The 21,377-nt window shown below is 51.8% G+C and overlaps 1 protein-coding gene across 5 annotated transcripts in view; it reads left to right on the top strand.

Moving 5' to 3' along the window:
* The window catches only part of SEC16B (SEC16 homolog B, endoplasmic reticulum export factor), a 115,258-nt gene that overhangs the window by 9,076 nt on the left and 84,805 nt on the right, over nucleotides 1-21,377 (top strand). For all 5 annotated transcript variants that reach the window (XM_065071711.1, XM_065071709.1, XM_065071708.1 and 2 more), the window contains exons 12-27: nucleotides 119-200; nucleotides 306-423; nucleotides 936-1,047; nucleotides 1,275-1,380; nucleotides 1,539-1,679; nucleotides 4,575-4,688; nucleotides 5,358-5,430; nucleotides 8,091-8,342; nucleotides 8,889-8,959; nucleotides 9,309-9,455; nucleotides 9,634-9,741; nucleotides 10,606-10,687; nucleotides 10,791-10,840; nucleotides 10,956-11,024; nucleotides 11,328-12,479; nucleotides 13,077-13,153. In XM_065071711.1, the coding sequence (XP_064927783.1) occupies nucleotides 119-200; nucleotides 306-423; nucleotides 936-1,047; nucleotides 1,275-1,380; nucleotides 1,539-1,679; nucleotides 4,575-4,688; nucleotides 5,358-5,430; nucleotides 8,091-8,342; nucleotides 8,889-8,959; nucleotides 9,309-9,455; nucleotides 9,634-9,741; nucleotides 10,606-10,687; nucleotides 10,791-10,840; nucleotides 10,956-11,024; nucleotides 11,328-11,396 (1,594 nt within the window). In that variant the 3' untranslated portion in view covers nucleotides 11,397-12,479; nucleotides 13,077-13,153. The remainder of the gene's footprint in view (nucleotides 1-118; nucleotides 201-305; nucleotides 424-935; nucleotides 1,048-1,274; nucleotides 1,381-1,538; nucleotides 1,680-4,574; nucleotides 4,689-5,357; nucleotides 5,431-8,090; nucleotides 8,343-8,888; nucleotides 8,960-9,308; nucleotides 9,456-9,633; nucleotides 9,742-10,605; nucleotides 10,688-10,790; nucleotides 10,841-10,955; nucleotides 11,025-11,327; nucleotides 12,480-13,076; nucleotides 13,154-21,377) is intronic.

Genomic DNA, 21,377 nt, shown 5'->3' with positions numbered 1-21,377 from the left:
TGCCATCTCTGGGAAACCCCTCAGGACACTGCTTTCCTGGGGTGTTTGGGATGTGCCCTTGGAGCTGAATGAGGGTTTGGAGTCCTGGCATGGCAGTCCCATCTTTGTGTCCTCGCAGGTTCACCAGCACATTGGTCACCAACGACCCTCTGCAGACCCTCTTCCAGCTCATGTCAGGAAGGATCCCCCAGGCAGCACTGGTTTGTGAGCAAGAGGCATAATCCTGTGCTTGTGTCACCTGCTGTGACACCCACATTGTGGTCACCATGTCTGCTCACCTGCCCTCTCCTCTCATCTCCCTCCAGTGCTGCGGAGATGCCACATGGGGAGACTGGAGGCCCCACCTGGCTGTGATGTTGTCCAACAAGGTTGGAGACATGGAGCTGAACCACCGAGCCATTGTCACCATGGGAGACACTTTGGGTGAGCAGTTGTGAGCAGTTATGTTCCCGCTGTCTTGCAACAGCTGGGCGAGCACCTGCAATGTCACCATGCATGTCCACACTGGCATGCGGGCATGTCACTGATGAAATGGGGTGCACACACCTGTACCCCAGAGCTGTCAGACTCAGACACATTCATTAGCTGTTCTTTTTGGAGCGGCTGGAACCAGGGGAGACACATGTGACTACAGAGACTGAGACTTGCTCCTAGTTGTAGTGTCCCTCAGGGGTTTCACGGCAATGACAGCACCCTGCAGAGGTGAAGCTGGATCTGGGACCTGCACAGGCTGCCCTGGTCCTAGCACTGAACTTGAAACCCCCTCCTTGGCACAGAAAGCAGCAATCGAGGAAAACAGACAAAAAACAGGGAGAAGGGAAGGAAAGTGGGGGCAGTTGTTTGGGTTTTCATGTGAGCTTGGAGGCCTCCAAAGCAATGCTGACCATGCAGAGACCTCTCTCTCAGGACTGTTTGTCTTTTTTCCTCCCATCCAGCTGGCAGAGGAGCAATTGAAGCAGCTCATTTCTGTTACCTGGTGGCAGATATTCCTTTTGGTTACTTTGGGGCGAAGGCAGCCCGCATGGCTCTGCTGGGCAGCAGCCACCGGTGAGTGAGCCCAGGCAGGCGGTGACATGTCCCACCTTCTCCCTATCCCCAGGGTCTCACTTTTATGCCAAAGCAACCACTATTTCTGGGTTTTTACTGCTCATAATGTGAGCTTTGCTGTGGGCCTCTCCAGCTGTAGGCTGGCATGGTTGTAGAGCTGTGATTTTACGTGTGGGTCTGGTGTGGGGTGAGAGTCCTGCTTGCTGAACCTCCCCTCTCCTCTGCAGTCAGACCTTCGCCCAGTTTGCCAGGACGGAGGCCATCCAGAGGATGGAAGTATTTGAGTACTGCCAGCAGCTACGACAGCCTGAATCCTTCCTGCTCCCTTTCCAGGTAGCAGAGATGCACAAGCACCTCTGGTGCAGCAGCTCAGACTTGTCCCAAAATACGCGTTCATCCCCCTGAAGCCACGAGGAGTTGGATTAGATGAACTTTGAAGGTCCCTTCCAACCCAAACTATTCTATGATCTGCTCTGTTTCCCTCTCCCAAGGTGTACAAGCTCCTCTACGCCTCTCGCCTGGCTGACCATGGGCTCCCAGCCCAGGCCCTGCAATACTGCGAGCAGATCGCCACCGCGCTCCTGGGACAGGATCCGACCAGCCACCCTGTCCTGGCACAGCAGGTGATGAAGGTGAGTCTTATGCCCCCTGCATCCCTGACAGGGTGGTACTCATTCAGGACCTAGTGCTGTGGGAAGCACCCTCAGGGTTTCCCCATGGCCAGAGGTGGTTGGCAGCTCTGAGCAGCCCCAGATGTTTGTTGCCTGGGATGTGCTGAGCATGACAAAGCCAATACCTCCGCAGGGTCTCTAATACTCTCAGATTTAGGGTAAAAAAAACAAAAGGAATTTTGTTGACTGCCAAGTAGGAGCAGAGTTATTTGGAAGCAAAGGATGTTTTCTGTTCTGGGGGGGCTTTTTGAACTTCTAAATAGCACAGAGTTAAGGAGCTAAAGTGTGAGTGCTTGGCATTTCCCCACATCATCCCACGGTTGTGTTTCCCTGCTGTGGGGTGCTCCTTTGCTTCATGGGGAGGGAGGGAAGAAGCAAAATATCTCAGGTCCGCCTGGGCCAGTTGGGCTTGTGGGACAGTGGCTCTGCCCTCTCCATGCACATCACCAGGGTGTTGATGAGGCTGGTCGAAGTAATCTTCCTTCAGGAAGGGTGCAAAAGCCATGGTGATGTGAGATGTGGGGCAGCAAGGATGCCTGCCTGAAGCAGGTGCTATAGAAAACGCCCAAAACTAGGCTGGCGCAGCCCCCCCACCCCATCATTGAAACCTATTTACTGTCTAACAGCCTCTCAGATCTGCCGTTCTGCTGGGGATAATGCTTCTCCAGGGAGAAAACACTTTCATCTGAAAAACTAGTGCATTTGTAGACACTCTTGTCTTTGATGTTTTAGACTGTGTTACAAATTATGATACACATTAGTGTTTGATTAAGACTTCCCCTCTTTTGAAGCTGGGGACGATATACAACCAGGTGCTGGTTCATTAATATTGGATCAAAGTGCACATTAGCTCTCGGATTAAACATTCCCCCCGTTTAGGAGTAATCATGCTTATAATTTCCTCTTTCCTGCAATAGATTTAGGATGAACACATGTGTTTGCTAAGAGATGGGACAGTGGGTCTGTAGGTAGTGTGAGCTCCTGGCTGGGTGCTGGGTTACTGGGCTCTCCATGGTTGTCTGATGTCCTGTGCTGGGCTCCATCCGTGTGGGTTGTGTCTCTCTGTAACTAGGAGTTAGAAATTGTGTTTTGTGCCGGTTTAGACTTAGATTTTAAAAAATTACTTAGATTTTTAACAGATTTGGGAATAGGAAGAGAAATAGCTGATGGGGACTGGTGGAGGGGAGGGGTAGCTGAGACCTGTGTTGTTGCGGAGTGTGGCCGAGCTGCAAAGTCACCTCTAGATGGCTTTTGGTGGCCCTTGATGCAACAGCCTCATAGCAAAGCTGGGAAGATAAATAAGCATAAGATGGATGAAAGAACGTGGGAAGGAGCTTGATAAATCCCCAAGAAGTGAGTTGATACCAGTAAGCGCAAATTCAGTAAAGCCTTGAATGAAGTCTTTGGGTGAGTGTTATCTCCCCTTATCCAGCTGTCTTAAAACTGGACCCATGTCTAAGCAATTTCTCCAGGCTGTGATTTAGCTCTGCAGGGAGCCCTCCATTGCACCCTGGGGCCGGTGGGGTGGGTCACCCCAGAAAAGCCTCTTGCTCAGTTGGCAAAAGTTGGAGCCCCATGTCATCGAGATGGCCGCAGCCAGGGCGGCACAGACCCCTCTCTCGCCAGAGAAATTAAACCCGCAGCAGCAATACCACAGAGAGGGACCTGGGGGAGATAGTGGAGCATGGAAAAAATACCAAGCAGCAACATAACAGGATGTTATAATGTTATTCTGGTCTGTGAGAGCAAGAATGACACCTCTGAGACAAGGAGGTGATAATCCCCCCATGCTCAGGTCTTGGGGGTCTTGACTGGGACACTGTGCCCTGTTCAGGGTGCTGCGCTCAGAGATGGGACCAATTGGTGCAAGTGTATAAAAGAGCAGGGGTGATAAGAGATCGAGGGGAAAATGACCTCTGAAGGAGGCAGGCTTATTTTTTCTTTCCAGGGAAGATATGCTGGGGGGAGGAAGGGGCACGGGGATGCGATAACAGCCCTTGGGCATGCAGGAGGCTGCTCCTTAGGGGACAGTGCTTGCCTGTCCCCGCAGCTTCTGCAGGAGCAGGAATCGAGAGGCTTAATTTGCAGCACGGAAGATTTCACTTAGATATTAAGAAAAACTCTTTAGCTGTAAGGATGTTAAACATTAGGACAGGCCTGGGAGGCTGTGAAATCTTCTCCTCAGAGATTTATAAGTGCAAATTGGACAAATGCGGGCTGGCGTGGGCACACAGGTTTTTCTTGATGGTTGGCAGATGGATCAGGTAGCCTCAGAAGGTCCCTCCCAGCCCTGTTATTTGTTTTCTGTGTGGTTATTAGTGATGTTAATGCTTGTTGCAAAGGCTGGCCAAGGAGACAGCTGAGTGAACCCTTACCTCAGACCCTGCTGGCTCCCATCCACCCTCCTGGGGCAGGGATGGGGTTGGTGCACAGCACTGGGCTCATACCAGAGCTCCTGGTGGGGTGTCCTGCAAACCAGCGAGTGCTTCGGTCTGGCTGTCAAGTGGGATTAAGAGGTGCTTGTTTAGCTCAGAGGAGAAAAGGCTGGTAATAGTTACCTGCCTCTCTGATGTGAAAGGCATCTTTGACATCTCTGCAGAGGTGGCTGAGACAGCCCTGCTGGGAGACTCTCTGCAGGGCACGGGACGGGCCAGCACCTCTCTGCAGCAATGCAGGAGAGAAAATAAGTCTTGCACAAGAGGCTGGCATTACTTTAACCCCCATATTATGAAGTGCGGCTCTGGTGCTATTTTCCCCTGGGCCTGTGTGCGTGGCCATGTGCAATTACTGCGAGGGTCGGTCTCTCCTCTGCGGAGCTGAGACGTCAGGAGCCCCATGTCCCTCCTGGCTCTGCAGCTCGGCGAGCGGCTGAAGCTCAGTGACCCACTGCTCCTGGAGATGCCAGAACAGGACCAGATGCTGGAGCCCGACTGGCTGGTCCAGCTGCGAGCCTGCTGCCGGGAGTGGGAGGTAAGGAGGAGTGGGGATGCTGGGGGGCACCGGGTCTTGCATTGTAGTTTGCCCGTGGAAGCATCTTCCTTCTCTGTCCTGAATCCCAGGAGACAGGTATGGAGGTTGGAAGGCTGTTTTTACCTGGGCACCTTTCCTCTTGGCTTGTGAGCTCAGATGTGGTCTCTGCAGTTGGACACACAAGTCCAGCAGGAGCAGGGGGGTTGCAACACCTGAGGTGTGAGCAGCAAGGGCTGCAGAGCCTCACATGGGGCAAAATGCTCCAGGAGAGCAGGCAGGGGCTGTGGTTGGCAAATGACAGTCTCCTCTCGTGGTCAGGATGTTGTACAGGACACCAGTGGGGCATCACCTTGCACATGTGTGCTCTCAGATCCTTTAATTCTAGTCTGGTCCTTGGGTTAATGCTCTTGGCTCAGGTTTCATGTCTGCTTTGGTTTTGTGCCCTGTTCTGTTTCCAGTTTTCCCTCCTGCCTGCTCTCAGCAGGGCAGTGGTGCTGCATTCCCTTTGCTGGCTGGGAAGGAGCTGTGGTGGCACTGGTGTGGGTTGTGAGCCCCAGGCCCACCAGCACCATGCTTCCCTTTACATGGGCTTTGTGCTTTCCTTAGTCTTTGCCCTGTGCCATCCCTTTTTCCATCTGTTTATCATGTTTTCTGTCTGGTTCCTCACAGGTGGAAGATGACCTCCCTCTGGAGGTGGCACCGGCTCAGCCAGAGCTCTCCTGGGCTGCTGCATTGATGGCAGGTAAAGAAAACTAAGCAGCAGGTTGCAGTTGTAGAATAACAGAATAGTTTGGATTGGAAGGGACCTTCAAAGCTCATCCACTCCAACCCCGGCCATGAGCAGTGACATCTTCACCAGCTCAGGTTGCTCAGAGCTCCGTCCAGCTTGGCCTGGGATTTCTCCAGGGATGGGGCATCCACCACCTCTGGGCAAACTGCGACAGTGTTTCATCACCTTCAGTGTCAAATTTCTTCCTGATGTCCAGCCTGAATCTACCCTCTTCTAGTCTAAAACCATAACCCCTTGTCCTGCTGTAACAGGTCCTGCTGAAAAGTCTGTCCCTATCTTTCTTATCAGACCCTTTTAAGTATAGAAAGGCCACAATAAGGTCTCCCTGGAGCCTTCTTTTCTCCAGCTGAACACCACAACTCTCTCAGCCTGTCCTCCCAGCAGAGCTGTTCCAGCCTCAGATCACTTCTGTGGCTCCTCTGGCCCCTCTCCAACAGGTCCATGTCTGTCCTGTGCTGAGGGCTCGGGAACTGGATGCAGAGCTCCAGGTGGGAGCCCAGTGACTGCAATGGGCTTGTCCACATGCAGATTGTGCTGCCTGGGACTGGAAGGCAGTTCCTTGCTCCCCGGAGCATCGCTCAGCAGCTGCTCCTTGCTCCACGCATCCCCACAGAGCTCACAATTCTGTTCTTGCCTGGATGCATCCCCCTGGTGTGAGGCTGCCAGGGACAGGCTGCAAACTGAGGGGTTGATGCTGGTGCCCTCCATATCAAACCCAAGTAATTGGGCCTAATTACTGCGGTTTCAGGAGTCCCTGTGGGAGGAGAAGGGAGGGAGGGCGGCTGGACAAAGCATGTGCCTGCCAGCTGAGCCCCGGGGCAGACAGCCCTGTTCCCAGACAGTCCTCTGAGGATGCAAATTGGAGCTGAACTAAGGGGATTTCACACTTGCAGAGCAAAAGATTTGGGAAGGAGCTGGTCCCTCTGCACGTCAGGCAGCAGCACACCTGTTGGTAAAGGCCCAGTGTTCTTCCTTCTCTGCTGCCTCTTTCATCCCTTTGTTTTGCCTCTTGGTGACCCAGCAGTCCCTTCCAGTGAGAATCCGCCCAGAGGGTGAAGAGATGTTAAGATGAGGAGCAAGAGTCTCCCCTGGGTGGCTGTCAAGGGAAGGGCTGGAGAGCTTTCCTGGCTGGGCAGCATGTACATTGAAATGTCCCATTGAGGAGAAGTCAGGGGCTGGTTACCCACTGGTGTTGCTTCACAGTCATCTCCATCAGCAATAAGTCCTGGTACAGCTTGTGCTGCTCAGGTCTCACTTTCTGCTGGGAGCACAGGCACTGCTGGGTGGAGAATAAAGGCTGGTGCAGACAGGGTGAAACATGGGAAATTCCTCCAAGATGTTTCTTCCTATCAGCTTTCCCTGCTGCTGCCAAATTCTGATTCACAGAGCTCTCCCAGGCAGTAAAAAGGATCGTCAATCCTGATTGCCTTCTGCTGCTATCAGGGCTGAGGCTCTGATCATCCTTGCCTGGAAACAAAACACAGTTATGATGGGATGGCTTCTCCAAGAGGCCAGATCTGCTCCATGTGGTCTGTGCAGCTCGCTTTCTTGATGCTTGGCCCTTTTCATTGAGAAGGGCATCCAGAGTCACCCTCTGAGGGACCTGCGTGCAGAGAAAGCTACCTTGGTGCTGAATTCATCCATTTTGGAAAGACAAAGTCCAAATCAAGGTGCCAAGCTGGCATTCATGTGGTCACAGCAACCTGCCTCTCCATTCTTACATCCTGGGCTGTCTTCCCTGAATTTTTTCAACCCAGCTTACTGGGCAGCATGGATTTGAGCATCCATCCTTCTCCCTGTGGATCCTGAGCAGCTCGTGCGTGTGAAGCCAGCCCTGGGTGGGCTGGAGGTGATGCCAGCAGGCAAAGCAAAGGGTTTTGTAGTGCTGTGCCCAAGAGGTGCCGTAGTCAGTCCCCAGGCTCAGATCTATGGGATCTGGGTCCTGTCTGGCCATGTCTCATGGTGATGGGAAAGAAACTTCCTGGTGCCCATCATGTTTCTGGCCGGAGGCTGCAGAGCTGGAACAAGCAGTGTGCACACCCGGAACCAACAGCAGTGGGCTGCCTGTGCTGTCTGACATCAGACAGAGCAACGTGTGTGTGTGTTAAATAAAACAAACCCCACTTGCTCAACCTGCCTTTCAAACGAAAAAAGTCAACCCTGACTAAATCTGCCTAAAGCAAGAAATGAGTACGTGGGTGCTCCTATGGAGCAGCAATGAAGGCTGTGACAACCCCATGATTTTTTTTTTCCTGCTCAGGGTGTGCAGCAGGAGTGGAAGGAAAAGGCTGGAGCCCGCAGGCTCCTCTGAACTGCTGGGTGTGTGTTTGCTGCTGGTGCTCAGTCTCTGCACTTCCACGGTGTTCTCCTTCCCAGTTCATTTGCAACCTCAGGCATGTTCCTAGGAGGTTCTACCCCATCTTTCACAGCCCACCTTCCTTGATACCTCTGAAAGTTCCCCACTGCCCTCCCTGCTCCTTTGCCCACACGTGGTCCCTGGTGTCCCTTCTTACCCCCGATCACCTGGTGATGTATAATGGAAAACGGGAGAATGTTGCACAACAGCCCAATGAAATTACAAACACAAGAGTGACTTTTGTTTTTTTCCCCAGATGGAGAGCCTGGCTATGAGCTACCACAGAGTGAAAGCTACCAGTATGACCAGTGGAACCAGTCTGTGCCACCCCAGGGACCCAGCTCCCACGAGGACATGTCTCTCCAGCCCCCGGCACCTGTTCAGGTCACAGCATTGTCAGTGCTCAGTGTTGGGCAAGAGCTGCAGCCCCCTGCATTTGGCCCAGGGACCATCACCCCTCCTGGAGAGATTTTTGCTGAGCCTCCTCCACAGATGGTGCCACAAGCAGGTGAGTGTCCCAGCCTTGTTTCTCTGCAAAAACACCTGTCCCCAGATAGCAGTGGTGGGATGGGGTGCCCCTCTGATCCCCTGTGGCACATGTGTCCCTTTGGACACTGCTGCCTGCCAGCACTGCCGTAATCCACCACCTTGTTTCCACTACCCTTGCCCAAACGTGGAGCCATGCTTGTCCTGGTGCCATACATGAAAACTGTGTGGTGGCTGCCCTGAACAGGAGGGTCTTGGTTTTTGGAAGACCTTGCCCAAAGCAGCAAGCGAGGGCAGCTGCGGGTCGGTGGTAGTGCTGTCACTTCCTTGCTGCATGGGAAAATCAGCTTCATCTCAGGTTTTTGAGATACACCAGTGTAGTCTTGTGGTTTCCTCCTCCCTGGTGCTGGCAAGGACCTGAATAGCCTTTTGCATCTCTTAGGGGGATGTCTTGGCTACACAGCCTTGCTCTGGGTTGGGATGATAGAAGCACTGAAAATAGTTCTAGCAGATGTGGTGAGAGGTCCTTAGATTGAACCCTGACTGTGTCCTTCTCTTTGCTCCACAGGAGACGTTGGGGAGACCCAGGGTGCCCTCCTGGCCCCCAGCGGGGTGCAGCCATCCCTCCCAGCTGAGCAGGTGAGTCAAGGGGTCAGGGAGACGATCCCTTGGGGGTCCTGGTGGAATTTGGGGCTCATTGGTTTGTCCTTACATGCACTTAACTCACATGGAAACACCCATCATGGTGCCAGGTTTCCCCTTGGGGACCTGGTGGGTTAGGATAGCCCTCTCTAGCCACGGGACTGTGGGCTGCATGCTGCATCCCACTGTGGGTGCTGTCCCTCCCCACCTCCTCTGTAAGGGACATGGGGGACCCTGGGGACACTATTTGTTCAGGATGGCATGGAGGAGTCCTGGGGACATTCTGATTATGCTGGAGGTGGCTCCTCTGGAAACACCACGTGGCAGCTCTGGTCTGTGATGCCAGGAGGAGGTAAAGGCAAGGACTCGGACCATCTCGGAGTGCTCCTCCATCTCTTTGGAAGATGACAGCCGACCTTCCTCGGAGAGCGTGGCTGAGGACACTGCTGAGGAGCTGGCACCAGCGGAGGAGGTGAAGCCAGGTGAGGACAAGGTGAGTGTGCTGGAGGTGATGTGAAGCTTTGTGCTCTGAGCTTGTTTGTCCCTGATGCCTGCTCTGCCTCCCTTTGCCAAAATGGTGCCCACTCCTGGTGGGCATCTGGGTGGCCACAGCATCCTCCCCATCTCATCCGTTTCTACCACTTTCCTTCATGACAACCTCCATTTCCCAGGGCTCTGGATTCAGGTGGTTTGGCTGGTTTCGATCAAAACCCAACAAGGAAACATCTTCCAAAGCCGCGTCTGAAACAGACCCAGACTCCCCCACTCTGGGACAACAGGTAGGGGGTGAAAGGCTGTCCTGTCCCTGGGTGACACCTAGGGTTACAGCCATGGTGACAGGTGACATGTGTTCCTCCTTCATCCTTTATTTCTCCCTCTATCCTCATGCAGGCGCTGGGCTGTGCCACTGCACAGCTCTTCGTGTCTGTAACCACTCTGTGCAGGGACAGAGTGGGACTGGGAACATTTGTAGCCTGGAAGGGAATCTTTGATTAATAATAATTGAGAATTTATAAAGCCTCTTTGATCTGGGAGGTCCTCCAAGTGCTCAGCAAGCTCTGTGGGGATGGCTTGCCCTCCACTGGAGCGGAAAGCAGCAGCTGTGAGCAGCACTGCTCTGGCAGGTTTTAGGAGCTGAAGGGAAAGAAAAGCCTCTTTAATTGGAAGAGAAGCCAAGGTGGGGAAGCAGCTGTGCCTGGTTACCCCAGTCCTGGCTGGGTCCTTGGGGTGTCACATCCCCAACTGCAGCTGGACGGTGGGCTTGGAGGCAGATGTTGGAGTAAAATCCTCCCCTGCACGTTTTCTCTGGGTTGAGAATGACCTACAGTCCTGGAGCAGGAAATTTTGGGATATTCTTCCAAACCTAGCAGGAGATGAGGAACAGAGAAGGACACATGGACCCTGGTGGCCCCTTATACTGAACACAGGCTTGGTGTCCAGCTCCTGCCTAATTTTGAGCTCTCTAGGTGGTTTAGCTTTGTGAGAGAGGTTTGCTCCCCCTTAGCTCAGGTTCCTGCAGCTCTTGTGGTACCTCTTCAGCAGGATGGGTGCAGAACTGTACCCCAAAAGTGTGGTGTGGTATCTGGTGCAGAGTTCTCACCATGCAATGAGATTCTGCTCTAAACGGGTTGATGTGATTTCAGGATCAGATGTCACCAACCCCCCTTGATGCTCCTCTCATGGCTTGGACAAGCCCTTCAGCTCAGCCTCCATCCAGCAACCCTGGTAAATGTCGCATGGGTCCCCTTACTCCTCTCCCCATCAGCCTTTCAAGAAGCTGCTTTTCTTGAAATTAAGTTGCTTGGTTTTTTTTGGTTGCATCTCCCAGGAGGAATGCGAAGTGAAAATACCTTTGCTGATACTCCATTGTCTGTTGAGGTGAGGAAAGGGAGGTGTATTCACGGGTGACGGAGGGAGGTCCAGGACACCTTTCTGCTTGGGGGTGGCTTTCAAATTGGCATGTCACCATTAAGTTTCTCTTCATCCCTTCCAGACCAGCTCCAACAACCCCTCCCCACCAGTGGGGGCAGTTCCCCTCTTCAACCCTCTCCAAGTCTCTCAGGTGAGACTGTCTTGCTGCTGGGGTGTTACTGGATGGGGTGGTTTTGGGCTTTGTTGGGGAGGCTCCTGCTTTGGGGGGTGATGCCAGATTGCAAGCAATTTGCTGTGGGTAGGGGGATAAAAGCCCTGGGTATAAGCGTTTGGTATTTTATAAGAGAATAAATTGGAGGAGGATAGTGTTGGGGATGGTGTGATGGAGGAGGGAAATTGGGGGGGGGCGCTGCTTGTGGGCACATCTCAATGACAGCAGGTCCCACATTTTGTGGCACAGCTTTCCCTGACTCCAACTCTCTCTGCTTCCCAGCTCACTGCTGCCGCTCGACCCAACCAACCCAGGCTGCTGTCCCAGCGGCGCTACCCCAACCTGCTGTGAGCGGAGAGCCGGCGGGGGAGAGGGGGGTGGGTGGCAGAGCATCTCCCTTATGAGGAAAGGCTGAAGGAGCTGGGGCTCTTTAGTTTAGAAAAGAGGAGACTGAGGGGTGACCTCATTAATGTTTATAAATATAAACATGAGTGTCAGAAGGATGGAGCCAGGCTCTTCTCGGTGACAACCAATGATAAGACAAGGGGCAATGGGTAGAAATTGGAACACAGGAGGTTCAATTTAATTTTCACAAGAAACGTCTTCACGGTGAGGGTGATGGAGCACTGGAACAGGCTCCCCGGGGAGGTCGTGGAGTCTCCTCTGCAGACATTCCAAATCTGTCTGGACGCCTTCCTGTGTAAGCTCATCTGGGTGTTCCTGCTCTGGCGGGGGGACTGGACTGGGTGATCTTTTAAGGTCCCCTCCAATCCCTGACATTCTGTGATTCCGTGAAATTAACAGTGGTGGAAATGTTTTTAACAAAAAATGGTGTGTGTTTGACTGTTTTTGAAGGGGGGGCACAAATTTCATGGGACTTAATGTTAATTTCAGGGGATTAATGTTATAAATATAAGGGGAGTGGGAGCATGGGAAAAAGGTGTCCGGGGGAGAGTAGTCTGAATTGGGTTGTAGGGCAGTGCCCCACCTCACCCATTGGACTCAGCGATCGCCGGCCGTGAGTCTGTCTCAAAGCACCGCGGGGCCACGAGCATCCGCCGGGGTTACGCGAGGGCGAGTGACCGACCCTCGGCGCCACCTGCTCGGCTTCTCCTGCCCAGGCCGGCCCGGAGCGCGGCGCCCCCCCTTGCTGGTGGCTCACCCGCCCCTCGCGGGCGGGGCTCTGCTGGAGCCGCGGGCGGCCCTTCCCTCAGACCTTCCCCGAGGCGGGGCGTGGGTGACGCGCACCCCGTGGTGGCCTCGGCGGTGAGCTTCCCCCGGACGTTCACTTTTTTTGTCTTCAGGGCTATATATATGTTCTTATCTCTATGTACTTCTAGCTCACGGTGACCGGCCGGTGTTACCCAGCGTGCACTGCGCCGCATGCTAATTTAGATCCGCCCCTTCGTTCTCTCAGGCCACCCTGTGTGGAAGGTGAGGAGCGGCCGGGGCCACCTCTGCCCGGCACCTAGTGGGACGGGGCTGCGGGGCCCGGGCCTGCTGATGACCACCTGTGGGGCCGTGACCTGCTTGTGACAGGCTGTGGGGCTGAGATTTCCCCTTGTAGCAACAGGTGGGGTTGGGGCCTGCTTGGGATGGGCTGTGGGGCCAAAACCTGCAGGCAGTGGGGTTGGGGCATACTCGGGATGGGTCACGAGTCGTGTACTCCTTCAGATGGGTTGTGGGGTTTGGCCCTACTTGTGATGGACTGTGGGTTTGGGGCCCACTCGTGGCAGACTCTGGGGACAAAACCTGCAGGCTGTGGGGTTGGATCCCACTTGTGACAGGCGGTGGGGCTGTGACCCCCCTGTAGGCCGGGCCCAGGCTGCCCCTGGTAGGCCTGAGATTCTGCTGCAAGGCCTGTGGGTGAGAGTGTAGGTAGGTTACTTTAAAACTTTTCTAGAAACACGTGCTGGCGCTGTTTGCTTTTCTTTTTAAAACAGGCTTTCAAGACTTCGCAGACTCTGGGTGTCTGGCTGGGCAGACACAACAATCTCTGCGTTCTGCTCACTGGGCTCTCTCTCCTTCTAGGGCTGAGAGCCTCCAGGTTTGGCTCATTGGGCTGCACAGGTGGAAGTGACTGGCCGAGGCCTGGAATGCCATGTGGGGTGAGTCTGGCTGATTACAGCACATAGTTCCAGCTGCATTCCTGGAATGGGGTTCCTGGTGCTGGTGGGGGGCTTCTGTTTCTGTGGGTGTGGGGAAAGGGACCCCCAAGCTGTGCTGTGGCTCTTGCTGTGTGTCCTCACAGCTCTGTGTGCTGTAGCCCTGCACACATACACCTTTATGTCAGTTATGTTTATGTCTGCTTTGGACAGCAGCACCTGTGGGGCAACCCATTGTGGGGTCAATATGTTGCTTCTCTAGCTTTATAAGGGCTTTTTGCCATTTTCCAGTCTTCTGAGTTGGTTTGAACGGGCTGAGGAGTACACAAAGCTTGAGCCTTAAATGTCCTGCTTTTCTGAGATTGAACATGGCAATCTCCATTTTTAAAGTTAAAGGATAAATGCAGGGAACTTCTTGCTTTTATAAATTTTCAGATCTGGCAAATTTTGGGTGAGATGTGATCTTCTATTAGCTTTTTTTTTTTCCTATGGAAATGTAGAGATCAGCTAGCTAATATGCTTAGAGTAGGAGGGCTGGATAAGCTTATTTTTAATACGCTACTTTGGGTATTTCAGAGGTAGCAAATATCTTGGGGAAACCAGGTGCTTGGGAAGTTTGCCTGTGAGTTGCTTTCTTGTGGCCTCCCAGTGAACTTAAGGTAAAGTGGGACTAAAATTCCCTTTTCTTTCTCCATCCTCTCCTGAGAGCACTGGGAATGCATTAACCTGATGCTAATTGTTACTCTGATTGATGGTAGCAGTTAGGGTCTGTAATCTGAGATCAAGTCTCTGCTATGTGGAGTGTTGTAACTGCTGCCTTGGGGAGCTCTCTGCTAAATACCCTGAGCTGGGATGATTCGAGGAAGCGTTGGGATGCTCTAAAATATGACTGGCTTCTAGAGGGAGCTGAGTGTGTCTGGGCTCTGCAGGCTGAGGGTGCTCCCACTGAGCTGGGCTAGCTGTGCCTGGAACACTGTGATTTATTTCAGAATTACACACCTGATCTGCTCTTGATATGTTGCTTCCTCGCTGCATGGCAGCATCTTGCTGCCCAGCCCTTGGTTTGGGCATACACTTCCCAGATGCTTTGTCTCATGTGGGTCCCGCTGGGCATGGCAAGGCCGCGCTCATTTAGAACTGTTATTTATTAAAAGAAGTGCCGGGTGATGACCCCTGTCTCTGTCCCTTCAGCTCCTGGTGACATCCCTGACGCAGCTGGTCTTAAGAGGTCACTTGTTTCCCCTTGCTTAATGATCTGCTGTAGAAAACAAGCTTTCATTGCTTGCTCGAGTGTCAATGGGACATGAATATTAATGAAACCTTGGTGATCCTGTGGCGCTGACTGTCACGGCCACAGAGGGCTCGTTTGGAGCTGCCGGGCAGTGCGGGGAACTCCGTGATGGAGCGATAATAAAGTGTTTGTGAACTCTGCTCTGAGGTGCTGCTCAGGACTTTGAACTTGCAGGCTCCTGGCACAGCACCATGAGACTGGCTTAGTGTTTTTGGAAGCAGGCTTTTGCACAGCAGCATGAGCATTAGCAGGGGAGGGACTCCTCGGGGGTACTTTGGGTGCTGCAGGTACAGGAGAGTTTGTTGGTTGCAACTGCAGATGGCAAAAGTCTGATTAATGGAACCTAATGTTCTCTGAGGCTCTGAGCTGGGGTCAGTGCGAGGGAGGTTGCAACACATTTGTTAAAACAGCCTTTTTGGGCTGCTGGTGCTAGCTGGGAATCACCATAAGGAATCAATTGGCAGCTGTTATATATGTACAAAGGAAGAGCATGATTTTGAATCTGTGGGAAGCGGGCTTTTGGTGCATTAATCCAGGCAAGTTCCTGCTACTCTGCAGAAAAGGCTGGGTAACACCTGAGGTCTTAAAAATAAAACAGGTGTCTTTGGAAAAAGAAGGTATTTGCATACTAATCTGGAATATATTACACAGTGCACTGTGCCTTTAAACAGGGTATATTTAATATCTGTTTTTGAATGGCAGCAAAATTGCTCCCTAAAAGATTTATTTGGAGAGAGAGCTCCAGATCTTGCTCTAAACCCTTGTGTGTCTTCTGAAATGAGAGCCCAGGGTCAACCTGTTTTGGGGTAGAGGGTTGGTGACTCTGATTTTCTTATCTGTGGAGAAGAATCTGCTTCACTCCTGAAGTAAAGCGGACCTGACTTGCCCTGCTTTTGCTTAGACCTGAGACCCCCAACGCAGGTGTTACCTGGCCATAGAGACCACAGGGGCCCTTCTGCAGGGACTTCTGCTGGATCAGGCCTGTAGGGTTTTGGCAGTGTCTGGTTGTATTAACGGACATTAAAATACATGTCCTCCCTCAAAAGTTTCATATACCAGGGCCTGCAAGAATTGCCCTTTGCTGACGAGGTTTTTCCACTGTGCTATATTGCTGTGCAGCCTCGTGCTCTGCAGAAGGACTGTTCCAAACTCCTCTGATCAAAAGGAGAATTACCTTTCCTGCAGGTCCTGCAAGGTAAGGCACAGCTGAGCTCAGGCTTAAAAAAAATAGTGGGTGTTGTCTGTGCTGCCTCTGAGCTATGACCTTTCAGGCTGACGTGTCTTAGCAGCATAGGAAGCTTTCAGGGCCCAACTTTGCGTTCTATGAAGTTGCTCATCTCTTTCATTTAACACCCTCGGATGAAATGCAGAATGAGGAGCTGATGGCTGTGTTAATTGTTATCACAGTGTCCGGCAACCCCAGTCAAACTGTTTTTTTTTACACGAAGTGAGGTATGAACAGATCAGAAAGCTTTTCCTTGCTTTCAGCTCCCCAAAAACCTGTGGAAGACCTTGGCTGGCGCAGGAGCATTATGTGCCTGGGGGGATGGCAGTTGGTTCTGTGACCTGGTTTGTGTGTCATGGGAGGGTTGTGGCAGAAATCAGAGGAAAAGGGATACTTGCTGTGGCAGGAGGACTAATGGGCTGCCTTTGTGAAGGATGCAGGATGGTTTCATACCTCCCCATCTTTCCTCAGACACACTGGAGATCCTTAGTCCCCTAATGATGGTAGGAAAGACTGACCTACAAAATCCTCCCTGAGCTTGTGCCTGGTGTTTCTGGAGGATAATCCACAGGAGTAAGAAGCAGGAGGGGGCTGCTGTGCCTCTGAGCCCTCAGGGACCCCTGCCACTGCTCTTGGAGATTTTACATTCTGAATGTCATCTCAAGGTTGTGGATTATATTCATGGAGGGAGGGAAAAGTGGAAAATTGTTAGAAGCCTTTGGCAGCTTAGGGGAAAAGTGTCACCTTTCTTGACATGTTTGTCTTGAGCAGAGATTGTATCTGTTGGTAGGATGAAGAGAAGTCGCATACTGTCTGGTGTTAATTACAAAGGGAAAAAACACATGAAAATTGAGTGAAATTGAATCCCACTGCATTTGATATTCCCAGAGTTGAAGGCCTTGGTGCATCTCATTAGTTTAAAAACCCTGATGGAGAGAGCTCAGCTTCGAACAGGAAATTGATATGACATTGAGACCTGGGAGAGGATTAACCGCTTGCCCGTGAACTTGTCCAAAGGAGCTGAACATGTAAATGTTCCCACAGAGCAGCTCCCTGCAAGGAGACTTGCCGCTTAATTAAGGCCCCCGGGACCGCATGGTTGCAGTGAGGGAGGGGTAAGGTCTGTGTGCGTGGAAAGTCCTGCTGCTGTTCTCTCTGCAGTGGAAATCCCGCATGGGCTATATAGACAGGCCCAAAGCTTCGGGGGTGTGGGCTCTATTTAGATGCTGCAAAAACTGATGCTTTGATGTGCTGCACAAGCGCTGGGTTGGGGCTGAATCAAACACCATATGGTGTTCTGGGACTGTGTCCCATCTGGTGTAGGTGTCTGCAGAGGGTGTGTGGCTGGGAGGCAAATCTGGGTTTTGCCCACAGGTGACTTGGGGACTGGCTTTTGTGGCAGAGTTTGGTTCTGTTTTGGGACTCTGAGGAGATGCTGAGGGCCTAGAGCTCTGTAGAACTCACATTTGGATGCTGAAACACATCTGGTTGCTGTGACCCAGTGTCTTTGCTCTAGCAGTTAGAAAATTGCAACACCAAGGCAATGTCCTTGCTGTATACAGAAAGCTGCAGCTACTTTTTTTTTTTTTCTCCAGTGCTTGAGCTGATAGAACATATTTGCCAGGGAATGAAGGCCGTCAGATATGCCATGCCTGTCAATTTGTACCTGTGAACCTACCTGCTTTGGGCCCTGCTGGGTTTTACCCTTCTGATGCAGTGTTTTGTAACAGCTGTATGCGGAGAGAGGATATTTCCCATTTTCTCTTGCAAACACCAGCCGTGCTGCATGCAGTCTTAAGGCGAGGTGCTAATGATAAAGATGCTGTGACTCGGCAGTGCACTGGGCTTTTCAGCAGTACTTTGCTTCCTTTTGAAAACAAAATGTGTTTGCGGGCTGTGATACCTGTGGCAGGTGGAGTTTGTGGATCATACCAACATCATTTTGTCTCCCATATGCTCAGAGGGCAGTTTCTAGCTGGGCCATCACATTCCCCAGGCAGGATTGCTGGAAGGAGAGCTGGCAGGACCGGTTGCTTCCAGCAGGGTGATGGAGGCTGTCGTGGAAGCCTGCAGGGATCTGGCTGTCAGCATGATGCCTCTGCTTTGGACAGAAACCCCTGCCCAAGTAGCCATGGGGTGACAATCTGTACCTCCCTCCAGCACAGGCCTGCTCAGGGGAAAATCTTGTCTCGTTGAAACCACTGCCTGCAGCAGGCTGTGCGGTCATGTAGGGGCAGGATCCTCCTCACACATCCTCTGTGCCTTGTGCCTGTCTGCCCCCTCTCAAACCCCGCTTAAAATGAACAGACCTTTGGGTTTTCCATGGGAAGAACAGCTCTAGTGAGGAGCCCCAGAGAGCCAGCTTGGCAGAGATGAGAGTGAGGAAAACTTGAGAGACACCCATAAAATACCCCAAGAAGGTGATTAGGAGGGAATTGTTTGGTGTTTCCTGCAGGGCAAGAAGTCAGGGCTCACCACCAAAAATAGCAGGCTGCAGGTTTCAACCAAACAGCACTACATCCTGTGTGTGGTGTGGAGGTCATTCAGCCGTGTAAACTTGTTGTTCTGGGGTGTTGTGGAGGCCAAAAAAATATCACAAACCTTTTAAAAGGAATTTGATAGTTTATTTGCAGATAACTGTTGATGATGGGGCCAAACACAACCCTGGAGCGATTTACAGCTTGGGAGTTTGTGAGCACAGGGCTGCTTGGAGCTGGAGAAATGTCCTGGGAAAACACCTCCACGTTCCAGCTTCGGTTCTTTCCATTAGCATCAAGCTCGGTTGCTGTTGGAAACAGGAGGCTGAATCAGAGGAACCTCGCGTCTCTTGGCTGACGGTTGTCATGAGTGGACAGAGGTGGGTAAATGAGCCTACCACGCGCTGTCTGAAACAGGACCCTCTTTTTTGTTTTTTGGGAGGTTGTGATCAAAAGAGCTCTTTCGGATCTAACGCTGGCAACATGCGTTCCTTGGTACAGGCAGATGCCTGAGTGACTCCAATGCCCACGCCTGCCTATGCAGAAGTTGAGGCTGTGTTTAGGGGGTTGCTTGGTGACAGTTCTTCTGGGCAGGTTTAGGGAATTAAACAGTAAGTAGGATTAATAAAAATGCATCAAAATATGTAAACATATGTATCACATCTCTTTGATAATGAAGGAGCAGTTAATAAGTATTTGCAATCAGCGTTCCTACCTGGAAGCTTTCTCGGAAAGCATTTCTGAGGCTGCTCAAACAACTCATTTATTCCCATCATTTTAACAACCTGTTTTCTCAAGGCAATTGAAATGACTTGCTTGAAGAGCTGCCTCCCCTCCTCCCCACTTAAGGCATGCTCCATTTTTATGGAGCCTTTGATGGGTCTCTGGCTCTTGGCTGTGACCTGAGCTGCTGGGCAGGATCCTGGACCTAGTGCTGGTTGGGTTCCTGCTCTACTGGAGGTGTTGGCAGGGCAGGTGGACAGCCTTGGGTAATGGTGAGTAGCTGGCTCATACTCACGTGGAGATCCCTACCCAAAAGCCAGCATCAGAAGCCGACTTGATGTATGGCCTTAGGTGTATGGGTATCACTTGGAAACACTTGTACTGGTTGGAGGAGCTCTTGTTCTGGCAGCTTTGGGAGCAGGGCATTTCTTTTGCTATTCTGTTGAAGCAACACCTCCCACTGATGTGTCCCAGTGACTTGTAGGATACTTTTTCTTAGTCACCCAACCGCTGTGCCTGGTGCTTCCAGTGCCATGATGAGCTGTTGTGTAGATCCTGGTTCTTCTCTGGCACAGAGAGAGATGTACGTCCCTACCTGCTGCTTCCAGGCCATGTGGGCATCACATAGGTATGGATGACTTCTTTCTTTGGGCTGTCAGAGCAATATTTGTTCCTTTTTAGAGACAGCAGTGTGTGTGTAGGTGACTGGTTCCCAGAGCAATGATGTTCCTTCTTGAAGACTGTGTGATTAGTTGGGGGCGGTGCAGGAATAGTGTAGATCCCCACCATACCAGTCCAGTGAAGACACAGCCTTGTCTTGCTCCTAGCACAAAGGACCTGTGCTTCTTCCTGAAAGTGTGTACCTGTAAAATGTTGCTGTCCCACGTCCCAGTTTGGGTATGTCCCAGGACAGGGCTTGAAAGGTCAGAGCAAAAAGTGGGGATGTTCCTTGCCCATTAACAGTGGCAACTTATTTTTGACTAAAGAAGGATGGCAAATGATGAGCAAAAGCTTCAGCTTCCGGGGCTCATGCCCACATAATTCTTGCAAGGAATTTCAGTGCTCAGGTGGTGCTGCTTCTTTGCCTTTCCCTGTGGCCTGTGGAGCTGGGACCCGCATGGCTTCTGTTGTTTCCCTATTCCCTGGAGTTATTCCCTGGCCCTCTCTCAGGGGATGTGTTTGGGCTCTGCTTTGTGGGATAACTAATAGGGCTGTCAGACCCCTTGTCCCAACAACCTAAGACAAATGGTCCAACATGTGCAGGGTCCTGAGGCCCTGGCAGGAACCAGCGTGGTGACAGATGGGCTGACAAGCAGGGCTGACACAACTGGGGCAGTGTGAATGTCGAAGGGGTGGAAGCTGCCTCTCCGTCTCCCCTCAGCTTGGCACCCCAGTGCCTCTGGGCCAGATGGTGGCCACTTATCACCACCTCCTTCAGTGACTGCTGTAAGCTGGTGGCACGAGAGCCTCGCCTAGAAGAAAGCCACTAGTCATGGTCCTAGCGCTGCTCTGTGGAGTTGCCATCTGTCCTCTGCTTGCATGTTGCTGCCAGGGCAGCCTGGGAACATAACCCAGCGCTGGTGATCTGTCAGAGAAATGGCTGGTTACACGTGCTCTACACCTCCACCTTCCCAGCTCACTGTGCTGCTGTTTTCCTTCCAAAAAGGTGAGCTTCAGTCTGCACATATAGGTGCATATATATTTTTAGAGAGCTTCAGCATTGTGCTTTGTGTCTAGACACCCTTTTCCTTGCCTGGTCTTCTGCAGCTTTAGCACTGTCTCTCCTTTCTTGCCCAGAGCAAGCTTGAGTGCTGTGGGGTGGGTTAGTTATTTGGAAAGGACTGTGCAAATAATCGCATGAATTTCTCCTTTTGTGGATGGGTGAGGAAAATTTAGCGAGGCGACTGCAGATGAGTCCTGTGAATGTCTTGGAGTGGTGAGCCGAGGGCCCTGAGCCAGTCTCACTGTGCAAAATCCATTAGTTACAAGCAGAGCTGCTCCTGGGCTCAGCATTCAGTACCTGTTACGGGCTGAATTAGTCCCTAATTTCTGTCCCTTACAGTTAAAATGACTCAGACATTTCTTTTTGAGACGAGGTATTGCTTCTGACTAAGTACCCTACAGCCATAGCTCTACTGACTATTAAATTGTTCTCAGAAATGCAGTGATCGTCTTGTCTCCGGGTCAGTGTAGGCTGGTGCCGTCACCTGCGTGTTGCTGTGGGGCTAGAAGAGGAGCTTTGCTTTGCTGCAGGAAAGCAAATGCTGAGACACATCTGAGGACTCAATGGCTGCAGGTTTAATAAGATCAATACCACCTCTGCAAAAGATTACATGGTATACTAGGCAGCAAATAGAGCACTTCTGCTGGATTTGGAAACCATTTATAGAGTCTATTAGGGATGGTAAGGTAGAGGGGGATATATTCGGAGTGATTTGCACAGACGCAGTAGAGACTCCCACTTTAAGGGTTTTGCAGTCTATTAAATAATGGAATTAAAAGTAATGTATA

Source organism: Columba livia, chromosome 8, assembly GCF_036013475.1.
Source record: "Columba livia isolate bColLiv1 breed racing homer chromosome 8, bColLiv1.pat.W.v2, whole genome shotgun sequence".
In the NCBI taxonomy this organism is placed as follows: domain Eukaryota; kingdom Metazoa; phylum Chordata; class Aves; order Columbiformes; family Columbidae; genus Columba; species Columba livia.
The sequence above is the reverse complement of the archived record's forward strand: the minus strand, read 5'-3'. Positions and strand labels throughout refer to the sequence as shown.